We start from the raw sequence: 15,475 nt of genomic DNA, 5'->3' as shown, positions 1-15,475 counted from the left end.
TTCCTATGCTGATATTGCTGGTAACGCTGGTCATTAGTTGTGTTTTCTTTGTTTTTTAACACAATGTTGACTTATGCACCCCTATTTGTAACATTATGTCTGTTTGCTTTGCTTACTCCTTGTTGTCAATATAATGATTTTTTTTTGCGACTGTCATTCAAATGAGCTATTAGCTATTAGCTAGTTATTAAACTGGTTTAATCCACCAGTTTCTTCATAAAAAATTCATGTACGAAGTCAAAAATGTTGCAGTTGTTTTGATGTTTGATGTGTTTGAGCTGTTGATTTTGCTGCTTGATTAGGTATTTTTCGTTTTGAATTTTCCTCGGCGTTTGGTATTTTTGTGATTTTCCTTTTTGCTTGTTCCATTATCAATGTTTCTTTATTGTAGAAGTGAGGCGAAAGGGGTATCTAAACTCTTTAAGTCGAAAATAAACTGACAACTCCACTGCACAAACAAAGAACAGATCAAGAGACGACTAACAAAAACATACAAAACATAATTTTATTTATAAATCAAATTAAAAAGAGTCAACAATATCACGATACCTTCTGATAAAGAAATCAATGTTATTGCAACACATATAAATGAAACAACATATGACAATAAGCGTCACGAAATAAATAAGTATATTTAATGTTTAAATGGTAATTCTACAGTTGATATAACTTTATATACTATCATTATGTTCTAAACCAATTGAAATTTGTGTTTGTAGTCTGAATTTACCCCGTAAAATTTTTGTAAGATATGTTATACCAATGGTCTTAACCAATATGACATTCAACTTAAAGTGGAAAGAGCTTGTATTCAAATACAAGTTTACTCTTTAACAGATTGTATCTACGATAATTGCTTACTTATGTACATTCAACTAATTTTTTGAATTGATTACGAGTTTCAATTCATAGACGATTAGTGGCCAGCTGAATCACACCTCCGGGCTCGGAATTTTCTCGCTGTTTTGAAGACCTATTGATAGCCTTCGGCTGTTTTGCTCTTTGGTCTGCTTGTTGTCTCATTGACACATATCCAAATTTCCAATTTTCAATTTTAATGTTGATTTAAAGTGAAATTTAAGTCTATATTTAGACTAAAAAATTCAGAACTGAACATGATTTCTATGACAACGATATAATGAAGCTGATGAATATTTCATCAAAACACAACAAGATCAAATGTAAATATCTTAGCACCTGAAACAAAATATGTGTTGGTGAACGATGTTAACAGAATAAAATTACAAAAAGAAGATTTCAGCTCTTATAAATGTTCGTCCGTGCATATCAAAAGGACAGGATAAAGGTATTTATAAGATTAATGTCTGTTTAAAAAACAAGTGTTTGCAAATGGAATAAACATTACTATTGTATGCAGTTCATTATTGTTTATAGATCCAAGTTTATATTCTGTATTTTTGAGTTGAAATATAACGACTTTTGAAGGATAAAACATAAAATCAAACAACTTTGTTGTCAAAAAAAACACTATTTTGATGATTTATGACGATATATGTGCATATTCTTGCCGTCAAGTTTCTTTAAAAAGTAAGATGAGGTTGAAGTCAAGGCCATATTAGAAGTATCACATCAGTCCTAGAGCAAACAATCTAGCGTAGGTGAAGGGTATCCGAACATTTAACTAGTTCTCGGAGCTCCTGTTGAAAATACATGTACATCAGATGTATTTATATCACTTGTATGCCGTAGTATTTGTAATAACAAACACTGATAACCATCTATCATATCCATTCCAAATCCAGTAGTTTTGGTTTAACATTTATTTTCAGTGGTTTAACTTTTTTCTTTTCATTGTCCCGTTTACACCTGGAAACATGACATGTTTTATTATAAAGATTATAGTGTACACACGTTGATTGTTGTACATGCAAGGACTGAAACGTATATCACAAACAAGACATAATCAAGTAATATGTTGACAAAAATACTTGACAATCTTTAGATTCCGGCTTTCTACTACGTTTAAAGGCAATTTGCGTCAACATCAGATATAGCAAGCTGACTGTTTTGTTTTCATCTTAATTAACAATTGCACAGTTCATGTATTGTAAAAAAATAAAGAATTAGATGAAACTAAAATATAAACAAGCTTTTTGTAAATGAAGATTGTTCTCTTTCTGAAATATTTTTAAGAAGTCTATACTTTTGTATATATTCATAGTACTTACATTCCAAAAAACCTCCTAAAACAACAGAAACAACAAAAACAACAAAAAGTCGCAAGAACTGCAGCAGATGCTAATGCTATAAAAGCTATGGACCATGATGAAACTACAAATAGATTAATTGTATATTTTTAATGACAGAAAATGTCTTAAATGAATACATTACTAGTACATTCTGTTTTCAAATTTTATTATGAACAATTCAAAGTTTTCTTAAAAACAAAACGACAGGACATTTTTCAACACATAGCGTACTCATAGCGATATCTGAAAATTCTTGAGGATATCTAATAAATTGATACATGTGCGATACTTTTGTTGTCTTCCATTGGTTAATTCACTTGAATGCTCTCTATTTCCTTTTAAAATCAACATAACTCAAAGCAATAGTTTGCTTTGTTTTGATATCCCGGTCCATAGGATATGGGTATACTGGTTAACCCACGTTTGCGTGTATCTTCGATAATGTCTACTTTGCATTTTTAAAGGAACTTCTCATCACAGTTTTATAAGATTAAGAAGCAAGTTGGACGTGTCCATTCTATACCATGTGACGTGTTTAACTCGCTTATCATCATTGTGCCTAGCAAATTCTTTCACATAATGGACATGTATGAAATTATTTACTAATTTGTTCAAGTAATTTGTAAACCAGATTCACGGTTGCTTGTTGTCTCGTGTGATACGTATTCACATACATCGTTCATGGACTTACTGTTTACCGAATGTAGAGTCGGTATCAGAAGCGTGCATTTGAATATAGTTCAACTGGTTTATATTAACATTGTATTGGAAATGGACTTATTTTATTTTACTACGTTTTTTAATGGATAATCTCGAACGTATTCTAAAATATAAGTTTTTAAAGTGATCATACACTCTGGATTACTGATGTGTTGTTGCAAATTAAGGCAACAGTAGTTTACAATGTTAAAAACTTATACATCGATTAATAAGTAAAATAAACGTAACCAACAGAAAATCGCATGAAGTCTAAAAGAAGTTAGACTGGATACGATATCTAAGCAGTAAACAATCCACGAAGTCTGAATTCACTAATGGCTAGTTGTTGTCAACCTTTTATTGCTTCTATTTATCTTGTGTACTTACGTTTGTTACATGTTTTGCCTGTGAGAAAGGTTCCACAATCACAGTGATAATCATTAACTCGATCATTGCATGTTCCGTGCTGACATGGATTGTTGGCACAGTTATCTATGTCTGTAAACAAAACATACATTTTCAGTGTTATTTCGTCAAGTTTTTACTTTAAAACTTGTGATTATGACTACATTATATGACGCAAGCAAAGTTCATCTTTTTCTTGATTTTTTTTTTGGTCCTTACTTGGACTTTTTGGTAATGTTTGATTTTCTATTTTTTTGTTCTGGGGGAGGAGTTCTTAGTGGGAGAGATGCTTTTGAAAAAAATTTCTTCGCTAATCTGACGACAAAAAAAAGTTAATTACAAACATTATCGAACTCTGATGAAAATTCAAAAGTAAGTAATCAAAGGTAAAATCAGAAGTCAAACACATCAAACGAATGGTCCACAACTGTTATATTCCTGATTTGGTATATAGACATTTTCATATGTTGAGTTAATTCTGTTTTTTAAGCTAGCTTAAACTTTCACTTATTTGACACTCGCATTGGCAACGATGTGTACAAGTCAAACAGACATAAGAGGTAAAAATGTCAAAAAAGGGTGGACAACAGTCAGCATTGTGTCAATATCTAAATTACTATGAAACCAAAAAAAAAGGTAACAAAGAAGCACATAAAGGTGTAAAGACAAAACGTCAGACATGCGAAGCTATGAATCTGTTTTCAATTTGATAGATGCGTTTGTATTTTTTGTAAAAAAAAAAATGTTTTAATATTGTGACTGTAGCGATATTTTGACTATTCTATTTATTATGTCTGTTTTGTTCACGCATCGCTGTAAATATGATAGAATTTGATGAGACTGTCGAAAAGGTGAAAGGTTGAGTGCTAAAAACAAACAGATTCAATCCACTATTTTCTATATTAAAAATGCCTGTACCAAGTCAGGAATATCACAGTTGATGTGTTTTGTCATTTGATTTTGACATGTGATTAGGGACTTTCCGATTGAATTTTCCTCGGAGCATTTTTGTGATTTTACTTTTCACAAAATTACCATTGAACAATAAAACAATGATGAGATGCATAAGTACAGAGCCACGTCATGTAACAAAGAAATGCAAAATGCATATAGACAAAGCACCCTAACAAAAATGTAAGACACGAATACAATAATGACAATTTTAAGACATTCATTTTTAAAAAGGAAAACACATTTTTGATTAAACATTTTTTTGCATTTGGATTCGTGTTATAAGGAATTTCAAAGTTAGTTCAAATAAAAACACTTAATCAAAATGCATAGCAAATATTTCGTCATTTTGTCTTATTAATTACCTGTCTCGCAGTTTGTGTTAATGAATCCAACAACACACGAACAATTATATCCGTTGACCCGGTCATTACAAGTAGCTCCATTCTGGCATGGGTTAGATGAGCATTCGTCAATATCTGTAGCAAAATATTTTTATACTTGTACACAAAATATTAAGTTGATTTCCATATCTCCATGTGCCTATCACATTTTGCATTGTTAAGGTATCAAAACTTGACTTCTGATCAATATTTACATAAAACCCGAAGATAATCATTTCTGCTGCTAAAACTTATAAATCGACCCCTATGAAATTTTATAAAAGTTATCAAAGGTACCAGGATTATAAATTAGGACCCAAGACGCGCGTTTCGTCTACATAAGACTCATCAGTGACGCTTATATCAAAATGTTTATAAAGCCAAACAAGTACAAATTTGAAGAGCATTGAGAATCCAAAATTCCAAAAAGTTGTGCCAAATACGGCTACGGTCATCTATGCCTGGGATAAGAAAATCCTTGTTTTTTTCGAAAAATCTAAAGTTTTGTTTAATTGTACCAGCTAATATTGTACATGAAAATTCATTGAATATGAATATTATATGCAGTCAAGGTTGTAAATATGTAAATAATCAACCTCCGTCAACTTTGAAATTTTCGAAATTATATAAGAGTGGTACGGTTTTAATTTGTATAACAGTAAACATTGGTTTACTTAAATTATAATAGGTTGATAGGATTCATTTACCCTCACCATTATCATACCGATGAAGGATATCTGTTATCTGAAATACGTATTGATACTTGCATTTACTGTTTCTGTAAAAAAATCAATTGCGAATGTTTCGTTATTTTGTATAACTAATTACCTGTTTCGCAGTGCGTGTTAGTGAACCCAGCAGCACAAGTACAGTTATATTCGTTGACTTGGTCGTTACAGGTAGCTCCATTATGACATGGGTTAGATGCGCATTCGTCAATATCTGTTATAAAATATCATAAAATATATACATGTATACAAAGTATATTTCCATTTACGTATGTATATGCGTTTATCCCTTATTTATCACAATATAAACACAATTTTTCGACTATATATAAACTAAATATAATCCTGAGTTTTCTAAGTAGTCCCACTTAGTGGTTTCAACTATGTAAAAAAAAATCATTTACCCAATTAACTAAAAACTGAAACCTTCTGTGTAATGTCAGAATAAACAATTTTTAAAGGAAAACGCAACTTTCAAACTGTTGAACCTTTACACATACATCTATCATATTTATACCTTTTCCCCAGTAATAATAACTTTGCACTGACAAAGATCTAACCCAAATACTTATTTTATTTAATAAAGGTCAAATATAGAATTCAAATACAAGATCAAATTGTTTACCTGTCTCACAGCGTGTGCTAGTGAATCCAGCAGTACATGTGCATTTATATCCGTTGATTTCATCATTACACGTGGCTCCATTTTCACATGGGTTAGATGAACAATCTGTAAAATAAATCATTGTTTTCATAATTTGACATCATATGTTTTGTTTTTTCACATGGTTTACTGTATTTTTCGACTTTTTCAATATAACTGTCTTCAAACAGTTCGCTGGTTTTTTTTTTTTTTTAAGTTAGATTACAATGTTTATCACTTCACTTTATAAATGACAAGTATTCAAAAACATATTAAAAAAATAATTTAAAATACATGGCAAGTACAATGTACATATTTCATATGAAGTATTTTCTCTTTTTGTTGTACTGGAGACTTTTGTCCTTGAAATACAATTCGTAAAGCAAAGTTCAGTGTGAATTGCTGACACTTTTTTGTCAATATAACGAACCTATTGTCATTTGTTATACGTGGGTGTTTACCTAGCTAATTTAATAGGTTTAACACACAATTGTATTTGGAAACCCCCTGTTTTGGAAGTCAGGAACATGTTTTCCAGTCGTTCTATTGATTGATGTAGTCAAAACTTAAGTTTTTTATGAACTTCCCCTTTTCGAATATACATCGGAGTTTGGTAAATTTTAGATGATATGCTTAAACAAGAATTGGATTGTTATGCATATGCCATTTTAAGAAGTAACGTGTTATTCAATGTTTTAAGAAAATAAGCAGTGCAACATAAACTATCAGGAAAAATGTTGTTAATAAAATTGTCATTTAGATTAAATGACATATCTTGCACATTGTAGTGTCACATCGTCAACTTCACAAATCAGCATAGAAATTGGCGAAAACAAATGTTACACATACACAATTCGTGGCATTAGTGGTTCAAATAGAGTTAAAAGTGTCTTGGTTTTAAATATTTAAACGTTAATACAACTATTAACATTGAATAATTTGATTTAGTGTATGATGGTTTTGATTGGGTATATCACCTAAAAGACAAACGGATAGCATATAGATGTCACTCTTCAAATCGTTCTTAGTGGTTTTATTTTATCTATTTGTAAATTTAAAATGTGTTGAATTACTACTTTCATGATAAATACGTTAATGGTTAACCTTCAATATTGAACAGTTACTAAAACACAGAAATATCTCAATATTGAGGATAAGACAATAAAGGTCAAATTGAAATTAACGGAGACAGGGACCAGTTTCAATACAATTTAAGCCTTCGCTGTGGACATCACTGCTTCAACTATTTTCATTTACAGAAATCTGTTCATTAATATATTTGTTTAATGTTTTCTCACCATTTAAAACTATAAGTTTGATGCATTCTTGGTCGGATGCTTCTCTGAAAAAAGGGACAAAAGATGATAGATTGATAAATAAAATACTGAGAAATACACTACAATATGTCAAGTATTCCTTAAAAGGATTTTTATCAATTAACTTTTTTTCCATAGTTAATCATGTTTTTTCTTCATTTTACTTCTATTGTAGAATTATTTGCACGTCAACTGTTTAAGCACGAACAAAATTACAAATCATGAGCGCTTGAACACTCTTTGGTTTACACAAATAACACACATCATATCAAAAACGTTATATAATGCAATCATGTAAGATACAATATAAATTTAACAAAGTGTAGAAAGCTCCAATAAAAAATGTAGGTATTGTGGTAACTAAGTTTTCACTTCATGTATGATCAGTTATACGATGAAAAATTACCTGTTATCATCAAATGCTGTATAGCAGAATATATGACTGCCAACTTGTGTCTCTGTTGGAATCCATGTTACGTCTATATAAGATTTATTATTGGATGCACCATACGTCAGCAATTCGGACTTTGTCATTCCTAATGGTGACACTGTATTTATTGCTGCTATTCTAAGGGAAGAGATATAATAAACTCTAGCATTTGATGACCTATTGTTTTGATCGTCAAAATCAAATATGAATAACAGAAAACTATAGTAAAATAACACAAAATTATTTAGATAAGACGTTTAACACGTTTTGGACCAATGTTGCGTCTAGGGAAGACGACTGTAAGTATTGTCTACTAGAAAATAAGCATTTTCGACATACATATGTGATAAGTTTTAATTCTGAACTAGAAATAATGAACATACAGGTATATAATATTTTTGTATGGCTGAGTATAATAAACACCCCATTTTCGGGCAATAATTCTTAAAAGCATTTGATCGGTAATTGAAAACAGGAACAGTATTTTAAAAGTGGTTACTAATATAAGGTATTTGAATAGATGTCTAAAATTGTGGAAATAGAAGCAGATAACGCCTTTTTAGAACCGGTGATAGCGTTAAAATTGTATCTGGAAACTAATATAAAAAAAACCTCATAGCTTATAATACCTTATTGAAAATAGATTTCTCCATCAAATCTGTTTGTGAAATTGAGTTGAAGCTCCATTAAAATCGATAAGACAGAAATTGTTATATGATTGATATCTGACAGTGTTCAATGCAAATATTAATACCCCGCTGTTCAATAAACTGATTAAGCGAAAACAAAGTCCTGTTACAAACTTAAACCGAGGGAACACACATAACGATATTCAGCATATTTAGTTTGCCATATCTAGTTCACGGTTCTACCTTCTGACGATATTCGTTTTTCGTAATTATACAATATTATGTTTTTCTCTGATTGTTAATGACGCATGTGTCCAATTCATTGGAGTTGTAATGATTGATACATGAAAATGGCTAAAGAAACTGCATTCAAAACTTATATATCAAGATGTAGACCTCACACTCTAATTAAACTTGTAATTACTTGGTAAGGAATGAACTATGAATTCAAATGCATGAAATGCTCAAAATGGAGAGCATCATTACTACTTCCGTTTTAAATTATGCCTCATTATGAGCATTATGTTTTCTGGTCTGTGCGTTCTTCCGTTCTTTCATTCGTCCGTTTGTCCGTCCGTTCGTCCGTCTGTCCCGCTGCCGGTTAAAGTTTTTGGTCGAGGTAGTTTTTGGTGAAGTTGAAGTCCAATCAACTTGAAACTTAGTATACATGTTTCCTATGATATGATCTTTCTAATTTTAATGCCAAAAAGGAGTTGTTACCCCATTTGCACGGTCCACTGAAAATTGAAAATGAAAGTGCGGATGGGGCATCCGTGTACGGGGCACAAATTCTTGTTTTAATTTTTTTTTTCCCGTTTTATCAAAAAAAGACGACGTGATCGTAATACAAATAGACGAAGTTAATCTTTTGTTTGATTATAGATCAATCTTAAAAAGTACTCTTTTTATCTGTAGAATTGAATGAGTAAATTGAGAATGGAAATGGGGAATGTGTCAAAGAGACAACAACCAGACCAAATAAATAAACAACAGCAGAAGGTCACCAACAGGTCTTCAATATAGCGAGAAATTCCCGCACCCGGAGGCGTCCTTCAGCTGGCCCCTAAACAAATATATACTAGTTCAGTGATAATGAACGCCATACTAATTTCCAAATTGTACACAAGAAACTAAAATTAAAATAATACAAGACTAACAAAGGCCAGAGGCTCCTGAACTGATTTAGATTACAAAATTTTGCACAGAGGTACGTGTTTGCTACCTTTCGTCATTATTTTGTTTTATACCTGTCTAATAAAACATTTTTGATATTTTATGTGTTTTTGTCTTTTAAATGTTTACTTCTTTGAAATGAAGTAATGTATGATGCTATGATATGCTGAAAACTTTGACACCTAAACCTTAATACTACAAATGTTTACTCATTCGTAGTATGGATTATTCTCATATATATATTGAAATCTTTAAATTCCTAACCACAAATTGACTATTTCATAATACTTACGAACTCAATGAGCTTGCTATGATTGTTTGTTGGTAAGTGATATTCATATAAATTTGAATTACTGAACCATCGGCAACATTAGTTTCTATAACTGGTTTACTGTCACAACTTGTTGAAAAAGAGTAAATGTAGACCATGAACTGTAAAGGCAAACTACTTAATGGATTCGTATATTGCCGAGTAGCAAAGTCTTCAATTTGAAGAGCAACAACATACCATCCGGGTGCTCCCATCGCATTATAAGTAACAGTGCAGTTTTCCTGTAATAGAATAGAATTGATTCAAATACAATTCCTTTTTTTTACTTTTACAAGAGGGACAAAAGGATCATAAATCGAAAATAAACTTACAACGCCTGGCTAAAAATGAAAAGACAATTTCAATGTAGCATAATTATCCTAAATAAAAGAAATTATTTGTAAACGTTCATGATCTAATAAGTGACAGCACCCGAAAGATAAGAAAATAAAGACATATATTACGTAAAGTCTTGAAGGAATTACAGGTTCATATTTAACATTCGAAGTGTTCAGTCTGTAACAGTAATGAATAAGTTAAATAAAATTTGAAAGATTTTCGACAGCAACTAAAAATAATTTTACATTAAACCAACAGACAAAAAAGATTTTTTTATTGATGGCTAACACTATTTAAGAAAGTGAATTGAAATTAAAGCCTATAGCTAGTCAACTAGAAAAGACAGAAGTTTATACAAATTGGCAATATATTTGAATGCTTGAGTCTAAAAATAAATTGCGATAGAACTTAACAGGGACTTTATAGTTTTGTCATCAGCACTTTGATCCAACAAGAATGACTGTTTTCATAGTACACGGATGCCCCATCTGCACTATGATTTTCTATGATCAATGGACAGTGAAAATTGGGGGAAATCTCTAATTTTGCCATTAAATTAGAAAGATCTTATCATAAGGAACATGTGTACTAAGTTTCAAGTTGATTGGACTTCAACTCCATCAAAAACTACTTCGATCAAAAACTTTAATCTGACTCAGGACGAACGGACAGACGAACGGACAAACGAAGGAATGAACGAACCTACATACCAGAAAACATAATGCACATAAATGGGGCATAAAAACGAAAAGCATTCAGGTATATAACAAAATAGACAACCACTGGTATGGTCTTGAAAACTCGACAACAATTAAACATGACATTTCCAAATCCCCTTCAAAAATTATAAATTTAGGTTAAGACTATCAGTAGAGCTATGCAAATTGTGAGGGCTGTAGCATGTGATATTTGGAATGAATAATCTCACTTGATTGATAAAAGAAGTTTAGTCCTATTTATTTTCCATTTGTTTTTTTTATTAAATACACGTTTATGTAAATGTCAATATGAATTGTTGGAATAACAAATAATAAATATAAAATAGGTGTGCAATTATTAAATGCGTTAACAATCAACAATTATTAAAAACGAAAATGTTAGATGAATGCGAATCTTTGACATACAATAAAATGAAATATACCTCATCCAGTATAGAGTTACTTAGACCACTGCAAGCTTGACCACATTCAATCACTCCCGACGAATTGGTTGCCCATCGACACTTTACAAAATCGCCATCTTCATCTATAACTAAAGTTAGATGTTTCAAGTATTAACGGTTATAAACTCATATAAACAAGAAAACCTAGTTTCAAACCGAGAAACTCAATCTTGAATTGATAATTTTCAACATATTTTTAAAACAGACTATATTTTCATTTAGTAACTTATCCTGTAAATGACAGATTTTGACAATTTTTAATATTCTTACTCCTAATGGACCTTATTACAAAAATTATCTCTGCAAATTTTAAATGTACCTTCAGTGTGGTTCAATAGACCTACCTTTAATACAGAGTCTTATATCAAATATTAAAGCGAAATTAGTGTGATTCGATATACAGAACAAAACGTATGTAAATTACCTGGAATTTTGATTGAATAAGAACAGCTTTGCTTCAGTCGAATAACTGGTTGCATTGCAAAAATTGGTGGAGAATTAATAAGTCCAGTATCAGAACGAACAGTTAAGTTTGCAGTTGCCATCACTGACCAGCTGCTTCCACCTTCGACAAGAGAGACCAGGCAACAGTCTGAGTATCTTAAATAAAACAGAGGTATTAAAATACATATAAAAGATGGACAGTCAAACTCATAAATCGAAACTAAATGTTGGAATATGCAGCTTTGAATTTTGATATTCATTCGGTCGGGAAATTGTACAACAAATATACGTTTGGGTGTAGAATATGTTTAGAAGGCATTTTTTGTTGTTTTCTCTTTAGAAAGATATAATGTTCATTTCACTTTTTACATAAACGAACTAGAAAAAAAATTTGGCGTAAAACAAATTTGGAATTAAAAATCCTATTTCTGCTGAAATTTGTACATTTTTTCGCTCTGTTAAAAAAAGTTTTTACCAATATTTTTTTTTAATGACGGGTGATCTGAGTAGTTAACTACTGTGTCACAAGTTTTTTAACACTGTGGTAATGATTTCAAATCCCGTACGTGCCAGGTGCAACCGACTCTAATCTTAATTGACTTAGATTGTCAGTTTACCCTCCAACAAAAGGGGAAACTGACCTCCACGAGATAGAACAACAGTGAGGAAAGATGCGTTTAAAGTCTATCAATCAAGTTAAGCGCGTATTAAAAAAGTTTTCATTTTTGTTTAGTTTTCCTTCTTTACATCGAAGAAAAGATTGATATAGTTTATAAAAAAAATCATTCATAACGTAAAGATAATGAACAAAAAAACTTGTGTGCCATGGCTTAACCAAAACTTCCTTTTAACAATTTTAAAGATGATAAATACTTGATTAAGATAAACTGACTTCATTTCTCAAAAAGTAAGAAACCTGAAACCTGAATAACCTGAAATTTCGATCAATTTTTATGTCTTGTTCAAAAAAGGTTCATGGCTTATGAAGTTATTTTATACATACCCAAATCGGTAAATGTTGTCTGTCGAAGAATTAAGCGTGACAGGCATCGTTTTTTGACCCATTTTCCAGTTTTCATCGACACTGCTATCTGTGCAATAATATGACAGCGGACTTATTAAGGTACCTTCACATCCAGTATGGCAATTTATGCTACCTTCACCAGGATCAAGAGAATCGCCACAAGGACTACCGGTATATGTCAATTTATATGTTATGTCGACCTATTTTGAAAGATACAGAATTGTGCCATCAAAAAAAAACACTAGCCGAGTACAAAAAAAGTTTTAAGATAATTATACTCTTAGTACAATCACTATGGTTCACTGCATTATTGAGAAGGGGTGTATGTTTATTTGTATGTACACATCGAAAGTGGGAAACTCACTTGTTATATTAGGTTATTAACTAAATTTAATAGATAACAACAACGTTAACACAAAATGGGGTCCGTGTGTAAAGCGCCTGTTGTGGAAATATCAAGAAATCATTGGGAGTATTAAATTTTCATCATTTAAAAAAAAGAAAATCGAAAGGAAAGTTGAATACTTTACCGAAATATACGACCCAATTTTATTGAAAGAACAAGTTTGTTTACGAATTTTCATAAATATAGAATAACATCATTGATGAATATTCGTATGAGCAATAGTGGTTTTACTGCATGAATATGAAATTGGAATATACAATTGCCAATAGACTTTTTCTATAAGAGAGACATATTCCTCTACCATATATTGTGCAATACGATGATATGTATCCGCTCTAATCAGAACAATAGTTCCTGATTTACTATCTTTTATTAAGTTATCTTAGTTTTACAAATTATCAAAAGTAGGCAGTAATGACTTTAATGTAGTTTAGTTGTGTAAATAAGCTGAATGGTTAAAGTGGTGTATCAAAAACAACATGTGTTACGATTGTCTACTAATTTTGGATACATTTTCAATGTTTAATTTTTGGGGTTTTTTTCTATGATAATATTTACAGTTAAATATTGGATATAAGTCTATCAGTCTCCGAAACTTGATAGATTATACTTATACATGTTCATCAGGTATTAAAATATATTCCAAATTGCATGTACAGGTGAAAAACTAACGTAAAGGCCAGCATGCTAACTAAAATTAATACTTTGCCAATGAATAAAGTCAAATCTAGCAATATGTCAAAGACAGCAAAATGCAAAATGTGCTCAAATGGTACAGACGATAAGAGGGTTTTTTGTTGATAAATGGTAAGTAATAAGACTTGCGGAAAGAACACTTGACCACCTTAACGTAAAATAAAGGATAAAAAAAAGCAGCTTATGAAGATCTTATAGAAGGAGGACTTCTTCTGGAACTTGTTTTGGATTCCCGTTTTTAAAGTGGGCGAAGATTTATTTCCATAAAAATAAACTTCATTAACATTGAACCATAAAAAGAACATTCTGAGATTGGCCTCATGTGAGGAGAACCTTTCCCCGAACATATCACATATAAAAAAGACACCATGGTAAACAGAGGCGAAATATACCAAAGACTCATTAAAAGTCAAAACTAAACTGACAACGATATTGCCAATAACGAAAGGACAAAAAGACAAAAACAGTACAGAAAACTGAACATAGAGAAAACCGACAATACGATTGAACAACACAACCCCCGCCAAATAAAGGCAATATTATTATACCGCTGTTCAATGGTTATAAATCGATAAAACTAAAACTAGTCCGGGTCCAAAAAACCAAAACTGAGAGAAACACATTAACAATAAGAGAAAAACAACGGAACAGCAGAATCTATTGAACTGCTACAAAAACAAACAAAAAAACGGAGTTATCTCAAGTGCTTTGGAAAATTGAGCAGATCCTTATCCACATTGAACTTGTCGTAATGCTAATTGAAATATGCCAATTAAAAAAAATCACAAACAATGTTTTTAGTTTTCGCAATAATCATGGCTGATGAGATACATTTACAGTTTGACGTAAATTTTAAATATCTTTTAGAGTATATTTCGTTTTAATTTATGCTTTCCTTTCGGAGTGATCCTTATAGATAAGGAAATTACCTGTAATAGTAACAGTTAAGTAATGATTTAAAATGGCGTGAATATAAAAGAAAACTAATGCCGGGCACCGTGATGTATAACAATTTCTGGATAGAGGATTGATTGTCAAAATAAAGTATTAATATAAACGAAAAGGTCAGTCTTTTTGATGTCATACATGGTCTTTTTCGCATGATTTAATGAAAATATTGCAAATAATATGTACTGGAGGGGGGGGGGACAAGATGTACGATATTTATTTTTTATTTTTTTGTCTTTAATGCCTTTTTTTGGGGGGGAAAGGGGAACCATAATATACTAGTGTTATAATAATTTCGTATGGATAAGAGCAAGAACACTTCATAACTGAACGGTAGATTAACATAAACGAACAGTATAATTCAAAAGTAAATTATGTTGTTTTTTTCTTCTCTTTTGTTTAACGTCGGATATAACATGATGATTACTCACAAGTAAAATAACCAATATACCGAACTCCTAGGAAAACGAAAAGTCCTTTATCAAACGGCAACATCAAAAGCTCAAACTCATCAAACGAATGGAAAAGAATTGCCATATACCTGACTTGGTCATGGCATTTCATTGTGTAGAAAATAGT

The 15,475-nt window shown here is 31.2% G+C and overlaps 1 protein-coding gene across 1 annotated transcript; it reads right to left on the bottom strand.

The window, feature by feature from the left end:
- Positions 1-5,468: 5,468 nt before the first annotated feature.
- LOC134686779 (uncharacterized) lies at positions 5,469-13,010 on the bottom strand. The gene is made up of 8 exons (XM_063546577.1): positions 12,826-13,010; positions 11,803-11,978; positions 11,358-11,467; positions 9,860-10,119; positions 7,742-7,903; positions 7,318-7,361; positions 6,002-6,106; positions 5,469-5,590 (listed from the first exon to the last, which is right to left on the bottom strand). The coding sequence occupies exons 1-8, from the start codon at positions 12,885-12,887 to the stop codon at positions 5,469-5,471; spliced, it is 1,041 nt and encodes a 346-aa protein (XP_063402647.1). The 5' UTR covers positions 12,888-13,010.
- Positions 13,011-15,475: the final 2,465 nt, after the last annotated feature.

Source organism: Mytilus trossulus, chromosome 1 (assembly GCF_036588685.1).
Source record: "Mytilus trossulus isolate FHL-02 chromosome 1, PNRI_Mtr1.1.1.hap1, whole genome shotgun sequence".
NCBI classification, from domain to species: Eukaryota; Metazoa; Mollusca; class Bivalvia; order Mytilida; family Mytilidae; genus Mytilus; species Mytilus trossulus.
The sequence above is the reverse complement of the archived record's forward strand: the minus strand, read 5'-3'. Positions and strand labels throughout refer to the sequence as shown.